At 42.5% G+C, this 15,325-nt stretch overlaps 2 protein-coding genes across 3 annotated transcripts in view; one reads left to right on the top strand and one right to left on the bottom strand.

The window, feature by feature from the left end:
* Positions 3,106-8,457, bottom strand: NDUFA5 (NADH:ubiquinone oxidoreductase subunit A5). The gene is made up of 5 exons (XM_021384791.1): positions 8,288-8,457; positions 7,825-7,869; positions 4,982-5,098; positions 4,504-4,569; positions 3,106-3,952 (listed from the first exon to the last, which is right to left on the bottom strand). The coding sequence occupies exons 1-5, from the start codon at positions 8,306-8,308 to the stop codon at positions 3,851-3,853; spliced, it is 351 nt and encodes a 116-aa protein (XP_021240466.1). The 5' UTR covers positions 8,309-8,457; the 3' UTR covers positions 3,106-3,850.
* ASB15 (ankyrin repeat and SOCS box containing 15) overlaps positions 8,434-15,325 on the top strand; it is a 17,606-nt gene continuing 10,714 nt past the window's right edge. The window contains exon 1 of one of the 2 annotated variants that reach the window (XM_021384789.1): positions 8,434-8,556. The gene's annotated coding sequence lies outside the window, so the exon portion shown is untranslated. Of the gene's footprint in view, positions 8,557-11,620; positions 12,391-15,325 lie in introns of those variants that run through there. The other variant, XM_021384790.1, reaches the window with a different exon arrangement.

Raw genomic sequence — 15,325 nt, 5'->3', positions numbered from 1 at the left:
TTTTGTGTCACTGCATACTTCCAACATAACTAATAGAGAAAAAAAAAATCAAGCACAATAATTATAATCAGTGTCTAAATTATGCCTTGTTGGTATACTCAAAAGAATTTACTTGCAACATAGCACTCCTAATATAGTTTCTCTCTTGCCTAAAAAATGTGGGTGTACTGTTTGTTGCTACAATGGATTTAAATATCAGATATATAGTTACAGAGCTCATGGCAAGGTAAAAATTACTTTGTTTTTCCTCTTGAAAAAACTTTTAAACTGGTCAGGAACAACCCTGCCCACACACTGACACCTCTCAGCACTTCAATCTGCTATCTTACCTCCTTTTGTTCTCAATAACTGCTATTTAATGCTGATATTATAACTAATCATTTCATGATCTTGTGTAGCATAAATGGAGTTAATTCCTGCTTTCTAAAACAGTAGAACAAAATTTAGCCAGGAATAAAGCATAAAAAAAATCATAGAATCATAGAATGGCCTGGGTTGAAAAGGACCTCAAAGATCAGAGTTTCAACCCCCCTGCTCAGTGCAGGGTCACCAACCACTAGACCAGGCTGCCCAGAGCCACGTCCAGCCTGGCCTTGAATACCTCCAGGGACGGGGCATCCACAACCTCTTTGGGCAACCTGTTCCAGTGCGTCACCACCCTCTGTGTGAAAAACTTCCTCCTCATATCTAACCTAAACCTCCTCTGTCTCAGTTTAAAACCATTCCCCCTTGTCCTATTGCTATCCACCCTTGTGAACAATCGTTCCCCCTCCTGTTTATACACTCCCTTCAAGTAGTGGAAGGCCACAATGAGGACTCCCCGGAGTCTTCTCTTCTCCAAGCTAAACAAGCCCAGTTCCCTCAACCTTTCCTCATAGGAGAGGTGCTCCAGCCCTCTGATCATCTTGGTCACCCTCCTCTGAACTCATTCCAAGAGCTCCATGTCTTTCTTCTGTCGGGGGCCCCAGGCCTGGACGTAGTACTCCAGATGGGGCCTCACAAGAGCAAAGTAGAGGGAGACAATCACCTCCCTCTCCCTGCTGGCCACTCCTCCTTTAATGCAGCCCAGAACATAGTTGGCCTTCCAGGCTGCCAGCGCACACTGCTGGCTCATGTCCAGCTTCTCATCCATCAGGACCCCCAAGTCCCTCTCTGCAGGGCTGTTCTTGAGGAGTTCTTCCCCCAGTTTGTATAAATACCTGGGATTGCCCCAGCCCAAGTGCAGCACCTTGCATTTGGCCTTGTTGAACCTCATTAGGTTCTCGTGGGCCCACTTCTCCAGCCTGTCCAGGTGCCTCTGGATGGCTTCCCGTCCCTCCAGTGTATTGACTGCACTGCTCAACTTGGTGTCATCTGCAAACTTGCTGAGGGTGAACTCGATTCCATCATCTATGGCACTGATAAAGATGTTGAAGAGCACCGGTCCCAAGACTGAGCCTTGGGGAACATCACTTGTGACCAGCCTCCACCCTGACATAGAACCATTAATCACAACCCTTTGGCTGCGACCAGCCAACCAGTTCTTAACCCACCAAACAGTCCATCCTTCAAATCCATACCTCTCCAATTTGGAGAGAAGGATGTGGTGAGGGGCCCTGTCAAAGGCTTTGGAGAAGTCCAGGTAGATGACATCCATCACCCTTCTCCCACAGCATCCACCGATGCTGTCACTCCATCGTAGAAGGCCACCAGATTGGTCAGGCAAGATCTGCCCTTGGTGAAGCCATGCTGGCTGTCTCGGATGTCATAATGCAAATCATAATGCATGCTGAGAATTTGATAAAAAGCTGAAAAATCCTATCAGTGATTTCTAGTCTTTGGCTTCTGTAGAACCTTTTTTTAAAACTTAGGATAATTGATTCCTAAATTAAAGCACGAGCGAAGGCTAATGTTTTGGATAGATATAAAAAGTTATCCTATTTTGAGAGATGTGAAAGAACCATTTACAGACCAGCCAAATCACTGTAGATATAAATTAGGAAACGTAGCTCTAAAAATACCCCCCTCAAGGCAGTAAGTCAGTCTGTAGCAAGGACTTATTTCTGCATTTGAGAAAGGGAGAAGAGGTGAACTTGTGGTGAGTGGAACTCTGTTTTTAACAATGGCTATCAAATTTCATCACTAGTGGGCCACTAAGAGACTTCTGCCCTGCAACATAACACATAACCTCATAGGAGAGCTAATTCATATGACAAATACAGCCTTAGAAGCAGAGTATATAACAGAATGAGAGCTCCGCTGTCTCCATCATGAAAGAATAGAAAAAATTGCAATAGCTGTTACCACATTTTGCCAGTGTTTTCACCTCAAGAATTACAAGCCAAAATACTTCGTTTGGGGTCCCCCAACTTCCTTCTACTCACATGAGCTCAGTACTTACCACCTAAAACCGTTTGTCTTCATTTCTCATCTGACATCATTCACGCTCATTCAGGTTTACAAATCTTTCAGTATTTCTTATGTGGAAACTGTTTGCAAGGCACAGTGAAGTCCTTTTCTACAATGCCACCTAGTGGCATTATCTCAGAAGAAACCAGCTTTTACTTTTTACAAGGCTGAAATAGCCATCCAAATCAACCAGTGAAGTAAAATATTTTCAACTTTTTGAAGTTTTGAGAGTTTAAGACTTCTGTGATAACACTAATAATCAGTGGGAAAAAAACCCTCTAAAGCTGCTGTAAAAGTAATAGCTCAAGTCCACACAAGCAATACATAGCTTATACTAGCTGTATCTAGTAGCTTCTCTTCCACTTGTCCTAATGCCCTGATACCTTAACTGTACACATTATATATAAGATATAATTAGTCACAAGTAATTAGACACAGGTAAACTGATGGTTCTAAAGACTGTACACCTATTACAAAGTATGTATGTAATGCAGTGGAACTGTCAACCTTTAACAAGCTGCAGATTTTTGTCATGCCTGCCGCTCACCTTCAAACTTGCATCGACTTCATCAATGGTACTGAAAAACTGTGAGGAAAGAAAACTTGCACAGTGTTCCTGGATCTAATTTGCCAAATTTAGAATGTAAATGAGTTTTGAGACTGGAGATGTGTGCTCTTTCCATTTAAATGCTTGAAAGAAGAACCTAGCCACACATGTCAAGAAAAATCCATTATTTTTTCTTAGGAATATTCCAGATCTGAGTCAGTAATATACAAATAAATCTATGAAGTACACATGTTTAAATACAAAACCAAATTCTATACATACAAAATAAGAGCAATATTAAAGTTTTGTGCCATGTATATCATGTTAAGTATGGTAAGCTGCCTGCAAATCAAGAAACCTGTTCCAAGAAACCTCCCTGAGCCAGAATCAGCAGTTACATGGCCAGCAGAGTCAGCTAGTTTGAGACAGGGATTCAGCTGAAAACTACAGAACGTTATTTTTGGTAAGCCTAACTTTCATTACATCAGATCCCCAGTCCTGGTATCTGCACGGTCATACAAACATTGGTACTGGCTTTACACAGATGGCAGAAGTACACAACCAACAGTGGGAGAAAAAGGCAGAATCATGCTTTTCTACAACTCTGATTTTGATTTCAAATGAAATATCTGTATCTGCAAATATACAAATACAGATTATAACATTATCAGGCACAAATAAATACTCTGTTAATTAGCAAATGACAAAAAGAAATGAATCACGGGTGTAAAGTAGCTGAATGTTCTTCAAGCCATTTTTGCAAGAAATCGGTGGCAATCTTTAGATTGCTATATATAGTGGACATTAAGACAAAACATGGTTTTATGAAGTCACTTTTTTTAATTTAAAGGTACTGTCAGTAATAGATTATTTTTTAACTTTTTTGACTTTCAAGATGTCACACCATTTTGAGTATTATATTGGCCATCTCCACTGGTCAGTAGGAGGTTCTTCAACTAGAGGCTCCCATGGTTTCCACTGCAACATTTTTCTTGCCAGGGAAAGCTCATTTTCAGCCTGTTAATAAAGACAATAAAATAAACAAGTTCTTAAATTCTATACAACTGCCAGACTATTAAGCTACCTTTATTTCAGTTCATCATCTCAATGATGTGCCAGCACCTGTCATAGTCAGGGACAACCTCAAATTTGGGGACTTTAAGATGTGTCAAGTCTCTCCAAATGCCTATCGTCTGTTCACCTACTCATTCCCAATGAGCTTATGACAAGCTCATCCTCGACATTTTCCAATCTATCTGGATTAACCTCCCATATCATTCAGTCATCTTCTGTCCTTTTTTTTGTTGATTCAGACTCTGGAATGTAAGTATACGTGGTATATATATTAGGCATAATACAGTAAATGTGAATTATTGTGTTCATTTTTAATAGGGTCATCCCATTCACTATATGATGATTGAGATTCTTCTAAAATGTATATACACTTATATGCTGTTTGTTTGGCAGCAGAGGAAAAATACGGAAAAATGCCAATTTTCTGAACAGCCAAAGAAACACTAAAAATCACTAATTCAACTTATACCTGATCTTAAGTTTCCCTCTTTTACCTGTACAATGACTTCTTCTATTTGACCACCATTCAGTTTGTCCTGTAGTTTCTGCACATCAGTTTCCTGAGTATTCAAACAAATAGATAAAGATTTAGCTTTACTGAAAAGCAGGAAGAATAGATACATCATGAAAATACTAATTTGGGCAGATCATACTCCTGCCTTCCACAATGCTACCATCCAGTTAGCTGGCCTTTGTCGTTGACATTATAAAAAACAATAAAAAAACAAACCCCCCCAAATCCCTCACAGGCTTCTAATTGGAAACCATACATCAACCTCTCCATGGGAAATACGAATGGACCCATCAAAATACTCCAGCCATAACAAAAACTGACCTCAAGACTCTGATTATTTCTGAATCTATATTTCAAAGTTACTTACACCCCCGGAAAACAGCAAGTCAGTTGAAAATTATTTTCTCATCCTACAAATGTTTCCATGCGTAACACTTATGAAACAGCACCGTACTTACTGTTTGCACCAAGTTAAATCGCTGATTTACAATCTGCTCAGTGTACTTCCTATACGCTGCATCTTTGGGAATGTTTTGCAGGACAGCAAGGATTTTTGTGTACAGTATTCGCAGGCGCTGCAACAAGCACAACACATGGTTAAATTCTGCAACCAGAATTATACAATTACTTGTCCTACTAAACCTAACAGTTAGCACTCTATGCTTTGTGTTATACATAGTTAGGGAATTCAAACCTAAGATTAACAAAATAACCAGGCCTGAAACACGGAATTCTGTTTTAGATGGGACTGGGATTTGTCAGAACCAAGAAGTTACCACTAGCAGGGTCCTTAAAAAACAAAACCACAATTTCAAGTATATCTAATGCAAAATTGAATAACAACAAAAGCTGTAGTTCTAATACTAACCATACTTTTCACAAATCAAGCAAACTCACATTTAAAGCAGCTTCTGAAAAATTACCTGAGAAAGATAAAAGGACGCACATAACGTACCAGAGCAGAACTTGCTTTTTGTCTGGTGGTGATGTTGAGCACTTATTCTTATGCTGGTGCTAAGTTCTGAGTGATAACCAGATCTAAATAAAACTAAAACCTGAAACTTCTATTGCTGAATTTAAATGTAGTGATAAAGGACACATGAGGATCATGAAGAAATTACACTTTCGTCCCATTTGATGGGAAACTATTTACCCAAAGGAGAACAGATGTTCTATAGGAACAATATGCAACAGAACTGGAATACTGCAGTAATAAACACAGAAAATGAAACAGTGAACAACACAGGACCGATACTTTAAGCACAGCACTGTTGATTTCTTTGCTCTAGACACTAAACCACTGGGGAAAAAAAAAAGTTATTAACTCCACCCAGAAGGGGCCTGACAAAGCTGAACACTAGAATCATTTGCTTATAACAATATTGTTTGTGACACCACTCCTAAACATTGGTAGCACAAGCATTTCTGAAATAGAATTGCTGCAGAGTTGGGAATTTCAAAGGAGAGATAAATGAAAGAATTACTCAAATCCTTCAAAGCTCATGCCTCCTGAATAAGCAATCAAGATGTGGCAAATGTACTTTCATTACTGACCCTGGGGAGTAAAAAACAAGCACCAAATTGCTGCATGAATCATAGAATCACAGAATCGCTCAGGTTGGAAAAGACCTTCAAGATTATCAAGTCCAATTGCAACCTAACCATACTGCTCTAACAACCCACCACTAAATCATGTCCCCGAGCACCACATCCAAACGGTTTTTAAACACACTCAGGGATGGTGACTCAACCACCTCCCTGGGGAGCCTGTTCCAGTGCTTAACAACCCTTTCTGTAAAGAAGTTTTTCCTGATATCCAACCTAAACCTCCCCTGGCACAACTTGAGGCCATTTCCCCTTGTCCCATCATCTGTCACTAGTGACAAGAGACCAACCCCGCTCCCACTGCCATCACCTTTCAGGTATTTGAAGAGAGCAATGAGGTCTCCCCTCAGCCTCCTCTTCCCCAGACTAAACAGCCCCAGCTCCTTCAGTCTCTCCTCACAGGGCATATTCTCCAAGCCCTTCACCAGCCTTGTTGCCCTTCTTTGGACCTGCTCCAGCACCTCAATGTCCTTTCTGTACTGAGGCGCCCAAAACTGAACACAGTACTCGAGGTGGGGCCTCACCAATGCCGAGTACAGGGGCAGGATGACTTCCCTAGTCCTGCTCACCACACTATTCCTGATCCAAGCCAGTATGCCATTGGCCTTCTTGGCCACCTGGGCACACTGCTGGCTCATATTCAGCCGACTGTCCATCAGCACACCAAGGTCCCTTTCCATCAGGCAACTTTCCAGACACTGCTCCCCAAGCCTGTAGGGTTGCCTGGGGTTGCTGTGACCAAAACGCAGGACCCGATGCTTGGGCCTGCTGAAAACTCTTACAGTTTACCTTGGCCCATCATTCCAGTCTATCCAGGTCCCTCTGCAGTGCCTTTCTACCCTCTGACAGATCAACACTCCCTCCCAACTTGGTGTCGTCTGCAAACTTACTGAGGGTGCACTCAATCCCCTCATCAAGATCACTGATAAAGATGTTGAATAGGAGAGGCCCAGTACTGACCCCTGGGGGACACCGCTCATGACTGGCCGCCAACTGGATTTAACTCCATTAACCACAACTTGCCAGGCCATCCAGCCAGCATTTCACTCAGCTGAATGTACGCCCATCCAAACCATGGGCAGCCAGCTTCTCCATAAGGATGTTGTGGGGGACACTGTCAAAGGCTTTACTGAAGTCCAGGTAGACCACATTCACAGCCTTAAATCCCTGACTGTGGTTCCTGAAAACCACTGAGGTATTGCAGTGCTTGCCATCACAGCGCCCTGAGCCTGCTTTGCACCAAATGGTGCTTATTTACGGTGAAGTCATCCTTCTCCCTTGGCACAGATAGAGATTATTTCAACACTTTTTGGAGACACTGCACAGCGGGGTAGGAAAACACCTGTATGCTTCTGAATAGGATGTTCCATTTATGAAGGATTGAATTTAAGGAGTTTTCCACTTTTACTTTGGAGATGAGACATAAATCAAGCACTGGTTTGTAACAACACATATGCAAAAAAGGTTTTTGAAATCAGCATGTGCAGCAAAAAGTAAACATGCAGAATAACCTCCAGTGATCTGAACTAAACTGGCAGAAATTCGTTTTCCCCTCTATCACTTGGGAGCGTTTCTACAGTCTGTCACTTAGTTGGTCCTGCTTTAAGGCACGCACTGCACCTACATGGACAAACACTTCACAGAAAAGCTCTCACTGACAGCACGCACCGAATTGGGAATAAGACACACAACATACCTCGTGGGGATTTTCAGCCACAGCCAATCCCACGAGCCCGGTGGTCTGCACAAAGAACACAGAAACGCTTACAACACCAAAACCATCACTTCCACACCGTTCCGCGCTGCTGCCTCCCCAGCCCTGCCCGCGACAGGAACCTCTCTCCCGCCAGACGCATCCGCTCCCACAAACCCGCAGCGTTCTAAGGGCCGCACGATAGACGGGCGCGAAGCGGGCCGCGCTCAGGTACAGGCCGGCGGCCGCGACAGCTCTCGGTGCCGTGACCTCGGCGCTCCGCCGCGCGGGCCGCCCCTCTGGCAGCGCTCCGGGCCCGCCGCCGCGCACAGGGGCACGCAGCCCTGTCCCCCGCAGCCCTTCCTCCCAGGATGCCCGCTCATCCCCAGCCCTTCGCTCCCGCGTCCCCAGTCCCTCTCAAGGAAGGCTAAGGGCCCAGCTTAAAGCCTCCGAGGCGCCGCCTCACCTTCCTCAGCGCCCCCGCCATAGCTCCGCTACACCGCACCGCACCGCACCGCACCGCACCGCACCGCCGGCACGGCAAGGCGCATGCGCGACAGCGGGCGGGCGTCTGAGGTCACCAGTTAGAGGACATGCCGAAGGGCGCTGGACTGCGCGTGCGCAGTAATCACAGTCGTCCGAGAGCGGAGCCGGTCGGTCTGTAACCAACGCGCTCATCACGGCAATGCGTGCGACTTTACGCACGCGCTGTCTGAACGCCGTGCGGCTGCGCGGGTGCGCTGTGACCTGGGGGAGGTGGCGCGCGTGCGCGGAGTTGAGAGGAGGGGATGCGGGAGGGAGCGGTGGTGCTGTCCTTGTGTAGGTGGGCGGGCGCGAGGGTGCTCCGAGCTGTGTCTCTGGAAGCCCCGCAGCCCCCTCGCACTGTGTTCGCCTGGAGCGGAGTCCGGTCCGAAGGCGGTGCTGGGTCGGGAGCCTAGGGCGGCTGGATGGGATGGGTGTGCTCTGCGCGGCTGGTGGCAGAGGCGGGAACAGCAGATCTGTACTGAGCAGTAGCTAGTTGTAACTGCCGAGAATGGTCTCTCTGGAGTGTCGTGTGTTTTCAGCCTTCACTTTGTGCTTTGTTTCCCCATGCGTTTTTCTGTGATCTTTCAGCGTCCAATCTTCGGAGCTGATTCCAGAGTTCCCCTTCATGAGTCCAACGACTGTATGACGCCATACAGCTTCAAAAGCATGTTTGGCCGCAGCTGGGAGTGCTCTTGTGTGATTCTTCTCTTTGAAATAAAAATGATTTTGTCTGCTAAACATGAGATTTTAGTATAGTAGCTGTGTTTTGAATACGTGATGACTTCTGTTATTCTTTCATGAAATGCTTCAGTACCAAGGCCTTGGAGAAGTTTCCAGTGTATCAGTACTGTTTTCCTAAAGCAGACATGTTGTAAAAATACCAAAGTGATATATGTGCATGGAATAATCAGGTCTTACTGAGGTCAGAAACTTTCTACCTCATGAATACTTACTTACAAGGTGGGGTAAATATTCTGGAATTTGTTTCGTGACATAAAGTGTGCGTATACCTTTTATGAATTTGCTCTGTGGAATAGGTTGGCTAGGAGCTGTGGCATAAATAGCTAGATAACTGCTGAATCAAAAGGAAGGTTCGCTGTAATAGAATACAGCAAACAGGCAATTGCTGACTTAATGTGTGTGAGGACAAAAATGTAAAATACTTTAAAAAAAAAGGGGGGACTTAGAAGACAAATTAGCAATAAAAATGCATTTTAAATTATCAGTGGATGTTGAACTTAAGTTTATGACCTAGCTGCTAATTTCAAGAGTGAGTTTTGCATAGTGAGTCATATTTTTGTTCAGCGTTAATATTGTACTTGTTCTGGACCATTTTCTCTTCGTTTGCCCTGCATCTGAGTTCCTCTTTTCTAGACCTGGTAAGAAAAAAAGCAAATCTATCTCCAGAGTATCATCATTGTCCCTGAAAGCCAGTTTTCTAGCAAGACATGAGCTATGTCATTTCCATTATCAGTTTCTATGACAATACAGCGTTTGTGCTTCTCCACTCTTGATTGTACTTTGAGATTACATCAGAGGTATCTGGGGCATCTGAATGTGGCCTTTCTGAGGCATTGACAATCTATCTCCTGTCATGAAGATATTCTTTACAAATGTCAGTCTTTTTTATATCTGTGTTTTGTCCTTTTCTGTAATGTTCCAACCAGATGATCTTCCTCCTGATCATATCCTGACCACAACACTAGTTGTTCTGTGATCAGTGATCTTTAGCTGAATTAGGTTCATTCGAATACTGGTTCTGATAATCTGTCTAAACAAGCCAAGGTGACCTTACAACACCTCAGTACCAGAAGTAAAAAACAGAACATTGTTAAGTTGGTTCATGAAATCAATCTGGATGTATGCCACATTGCCAAACTCATTTTCAGTATGTAATATATTTTAAAATGCAGTAACTCTGAAATATCTGAGAAGCGTTGCTGGAATACATACAACAGCTGCCTATTTTGAAGGTAAACCCATAGCAATTCATAGTTTATTGTGTCTTTAGCACTAGGGACTCTATCAGGAGTGTTATCCTGTGTGTCATCGTACAGTGTGTAGGCACCCCAGTAAGACTGTATTATAGCTGTGGCTTCGCCTTTTTTTTTGTCTCACCAGTGAATTTATCTCAGTGTGTATTCTTGCATACTACCATATGATTTTGTATTTGGACAAGAGTTATTTCATTTATTCTGGCTTTACATACGTGAAATGTAATTGACTGGTGGATATATGCTGTACATACATACTACGTAAGATTACTAGCAGAAATTAATTGCAGTTAATATTATTTATCATTATTAAATTACTTTCTTGATCTTGTGTTCAAAGATTAGATGCATGTCACGCATTGGTTAATTTTATAGTTTCACAATTCTGTAAAAATGAATGAATTACAGGCAACAGAAGAGCAATGGAGTTCTGACATTTTGTTCTATCGGGAGTTCCCAGTGTAAAATTTCATTGTATCAGATAGTTATATTAACCACATTTTAGATGTTTATTGCTTCAGTTTGTTGTTTTCCCTTCTTGTGTATTCATTCTGGCAAAGATAGTAACAGATCTAGTTAAAACAAAAACAAGATGGAGGCATTGCATCAGTGATATGAGTGAGAAAAAAAGTGAGCTGGAGGGGAAAAAAAAAATCAAATTTCTTCCATACTCCTGTAATTTAACTTTCTGGGTACAGCTGTTCTCCATGTTATTCCTGGGTTACTCTGTTTTTATATCGCTACTGCTGGCATTATAGAATGGCAGAATCATAGAATGGTTTGGGTTGGAAAGAACCTTTAAGATCACCTAGTTCCAACTCCCCTGCTACAGGCAGGGATGCCTCCCTCTAGGCCAGGTTGCTCAAAGCCCCATCCAGCCTGGCCTTGAATGCCTCCAGGGAGGGGACATCCACAGCCCCACTGGGCAGCCTGTTCCAGTGTCTCACCACCTTCATAGTAGAGAATTTCTTCCTAATATCTAGTCTGAATCTATCCTTTTCCAAGTTAATCCCCTTGTCCTGTCACTACATGCCCTTCTAAAAAGTCTCTCCCCAGCTTTCCTGTAGGCCCCTTCAGACACTGGCAGGCCGCTTAAGATCCACCTGGAGCCTTCTGTTCTTCAAGCTGAAGAGCCCCAGCTCTCTCAGCCTGTCCATGTAAGGGAGGTGCCCCAGGCCTGTGATCTCTTTGTGGCCCTCCTCTGGACTCACTCCAACAGCTCAGTGTCCTTGTGCTGGGGGCCCCCGTTCTGGATGTTGTACTCCAGGTGGGGTCTCATGAGAGCAGAGCAGAGGTGCAGAATCACTTCCCTTGACCTGCTGGCCATGCTTCTCTTGATGCAGCCCAGGATATGTTTGGCTACAAGCACACATTGCCGGCTCATGTTGAGTCTTTTTTCAACCGACACTCCTGGATCCTTCTCCTCAGGGCTGCTCTCAAGCCATTCTCCACCCAACCTGTGTCTGTGTTTGGGATTGCCCCAACCCAGATGCAGAACCTTGCTCTTGAGTTCTATCTCCTGCTTTTTTGACCAATTTCAAGTTATTGAATCTAGACAAATAAGTAAGTGCTGTAATTGACTGTCATTGAATCTATAAAGCTTTGCATCATTTCAGCCTCAGAGACAGCGATTAGTATTTGGTGATGTTATATGACAGAATCTACAAATAGTTAAATGCTAAACATTCCTAGATTCCTTTTTATTTATGTTAATATGTTACAAGTTGTTAATGTTATCCTTGAAGCTAAGTTAGCAATTAATTTATTTTCTTAATGAGAGTTGTTGAACCAATGAGGGCACAGATAATCTTACTATACCGTCCAGACCTCATGTTACATTTGATGAGATTTTAGAAAAGTCATGTGTAATACTTTCCTGTGGGTTGAGTCTGCTTGTGTTACAGTTGTACAAGGTCAGTCCTTAATTTATCTAGCAACTGTGTATTTAATTTTAGAAATATCACAGGACACATCAGCTTGCAGGTCACTATTCCTGGCTGTTCAAAATGCAGGCCCCAGAGTAACAGTGGCAAGATAATGGGTTGAAAAGGTGAGGCTATATGTTATGCTCGCCAATTAGACTAACGGTGAAATCGTTTAAAACTGTAATATTTAATAGACTGAGTCCAAATTTAGACTGCTATTATTTTATTGCTATGAATAACCTCTTTGCATGCCTAAGGGCCTTCTATTGCTAGAGAGAAAAGCTAGGTTTGTCTGGTTTATTTTATGGTTAAGAAATGAGAATAACATAAACACGTTATTAACTTTATGTGTTTAAAAATGATAAGTGCTTATCTATGTGTTTAAAAATGACAAGCTCTTTATATGCTTCTTCCAGGGAAAGACTCAGATTTCGTTATTAGCAGGTAGTTCAGGGTTTTTTTTGAGTAAAAAAAAATATTTTAAGACAGCAAAACTTTTTTTCATTACTTTTTGTAGGCAAAACAATAGTAAGTAATCCCTTTTTTCAGGTAGACAAAAATATCAGACGAGTATCAGACTACTCCAAATGTTATTTAAGTAAAATATTCAATATAAAGCGACTAAAATGTAGAGTAAGCATTTGCAATTTTTTCTTGTGATCTAGTGCTGGATTCTGGTAATTGCCAAGTGTCCATAGCTGACTGGAAGAAAATTTTGCCACTGAGCTTTTTAGCCTTTTCACTGCTGCATTGTGTAAGAGGGACATTTCTGCTGCTGCTCAGCGTGCTGGCTATGCTGTTGTACTCCAGTGTGATCCCAGTGGAACATCCGCGCTTCTGTCGGACCTCGTCACTTTAGCACAGCATATTACCAGCAGTGATATAGCAAATCAGGCTCTCAAGGCATGTTTAGACCTCTAGCTATGTATCCAGCACTTGTGCTGTGGTGAGCCATTTACATTCTACTTATTCTGCCATGTCAGTCATTTGCTACCTTACTAAATTAATAATTTTACAATATGCTATTATTTTTTGTGTGACAATTTGAAAACGGCACATGCAACGATTTTAAAACACTGCTTACTTAACACCTTCCTGGTTAAGTCTGTGTTCAAGCAGAGCTCTGGGTTGCCTGTGGCATTATCAGTTCTGGGGATTACAACAAAGCAGGGGATAGCTGGCAAAATGGGCATGGGAGTTGTATGACCAGAAAAGAGCTACAAGTTTAGATGATGACTGATTTCATCCCCTAACTGTCTGGAGATAAATTGGAGGTAGAGAAGCAATATATTTATATATTTTAAATAGAAGAATTTTCTTGCTATCCTGCATTTGACTATGCAACAAGCTGTTCTGTGCTCTTAATCCCTCTTGGAATCTGTGAAGTTGGATGGTATTGATCAACTTGCAGGATTAAACCATTTGCGAACATCTTCATAAAAATATTATAATATGCCCAAACAGCCTTCTTTCAGATGCTTTCAGTGTGAGGGCCCCATCAAAACCCTATGTAAGTTTTCAAGAGTCTTTCCATACACATAATTTAGCTTTGGTTCAGGCTCCAAAATAAGTATAATACGATGGACTGTAATGTCATAATCATAGAATCATAGAACATCCTGAGCTGGAAGGGACCCATAAGGATCATCAAGTCCATCTCTCTACAAGAGGAGACATTGCACACTGAGACACAGTCCTAAGCATTCAGTTCCTCGTGCCGCCAAGCTTCAAATCAAAGCAAGTCTCTGACTAGTTTCCATTTCTTGTTTCGGATCAGCTGCTGGGTTGGTTTGTTTCTTCTTTGAAGACCCAACCATTCCTTTTCAGCTCTGAATTGATGTTGGTAACAGCAGGATGAGTGTACCTCTGGAGGTGGCCGCTAGAGAGGCCAAAGATGAATAATAATTCAGTCTGGATTCTCCTAAGGACTGCAACTTGAGTAGAGCTTGCAGGATGTGAAAGTCTAGCTCTGATGCAGAGCTCATGAGGATCCTTCATGAACTTCAGCAGTGGCGTGGAGTCTTCAATACAGGGGTTTCAAAACATGAGGGAGGGCGCGAAGGAAGGGAGGGTAGCTTCTGTTTCCCTTCAAGCTGCTGTGCTGGAAACAGAAAATTATGAATATTGCACAATTTTTCTTTAACAAATTATCTTGCCATAGTTAACTGTAGTCTCATTAGGAATACCTCCCAGTGAAGTATGAATTTATTCTGAAAGATACTGTTAGAAGGTAAGGAAGAGACTGCAGATATGTTTACCTGTCTAACAGGTTTGTCAGTTTGCAGAGCAGCATAGATTAGCTGATTTCATCATTAGTTTGTAAGGGGTTTTGTGTCAGAAGCTTTAATGTGCCATCAAAACTAGAAAGAAGTATATGAAGAGGAGAAGACAAATGCATGAAGAACCTTGACTCAGAATTGCCCTGCCTGTCAACAAAGTGCATTGCCAACAAGAGATGAGGAATAGAGGCTCTGTTTTGTGGTCTTACTGATGATGAGGAAATTTTAAATTCTGGTTAATAAGAAATTTGTCGCAGCATATAGAGATGATACAGTCAGCTATATTGTTTTCTGTAGCTTTTTGAAGGTTCTGTGTTTTGTATTACACCTTGGAAAATTGGCATGGGATGCCTTCCTTTTTGTATGAAGCAAAGCAAACTGAAAAGGAAATGAAGTAGTTGATTTTGCTGTAATAAACTTAATAGGCTTTCATAAGCTTGGCTCGATTATAAGAGTTTCAAAACATTGTCAGAATTTTTTGGAAGTACAGAGAAGTTCCCATGGCCGTACATTCAGGCAGGATGTCAGAGGGAGTTCTCAGCAATCTCAGAAATCTTTTCTTTGCATGAAGATGTTTACCTACACTTCAGTGTGCCAGAACATCCATATCTTCAGAACACGTACAGTAGATTGAGCATCATGTAGCAAGTGAAAGGCTTTGGTCCAGGCACCTGTATTGTGCTGAACAACTGGTCATCAGTCTAGCTTGTGTGTGAGATCTTCTGGACCATTACCCTGAGGCTCTGATTAGACAAATGGAAAGAAGGAAGAGAGAAACTTG

The sequence above is a fragment of the Numida meleagris genome, chromosome 1 (assembly GCF_002078875.1).
Source record: "Numida meleagris isolate 19003 breed g44 Domestic line chromosome 1, NumMel1.0, whole genome shotgun sequence".
Classification (NCBI taxonomy): domain Eukaryota; kingdom Metazoa; phylum Chordata; class Aves; order Galliformes; family Numididae; genus Numida; species Numida meleagris.
Note: the sequence above shows the minus strand (reverse complement) of the source record. Positions and strands in the feature narration are given on the sequence as shown.

What these genes read in the sequence shown, in the direction of transcription:
- NDUFA5 (XM_021384791.1), bottom strand. Translation starts at nt 8,308, where the DNA reads ATGGCGGGGGCGCTGAGGAAG. An exon ending in TGGCGGGGGCGCTGAGGAAG is followed by an intron (nt 7,870 to 8,287) that starts GTGAGGCGGCGC and finishes TTCTTTGTGCAG; the next exon opens with ACCACCGGGCTCGTGGGATT. An exon ending in TAGAAGAAGTCATTGTACAG is followed by an intron (nt 3,953 to 4,503) that starts GTAAAAGAGGGA and finishes CTTTATTAACAG; the next exon opens with GCTGAAAATGAGCTTTCCCT.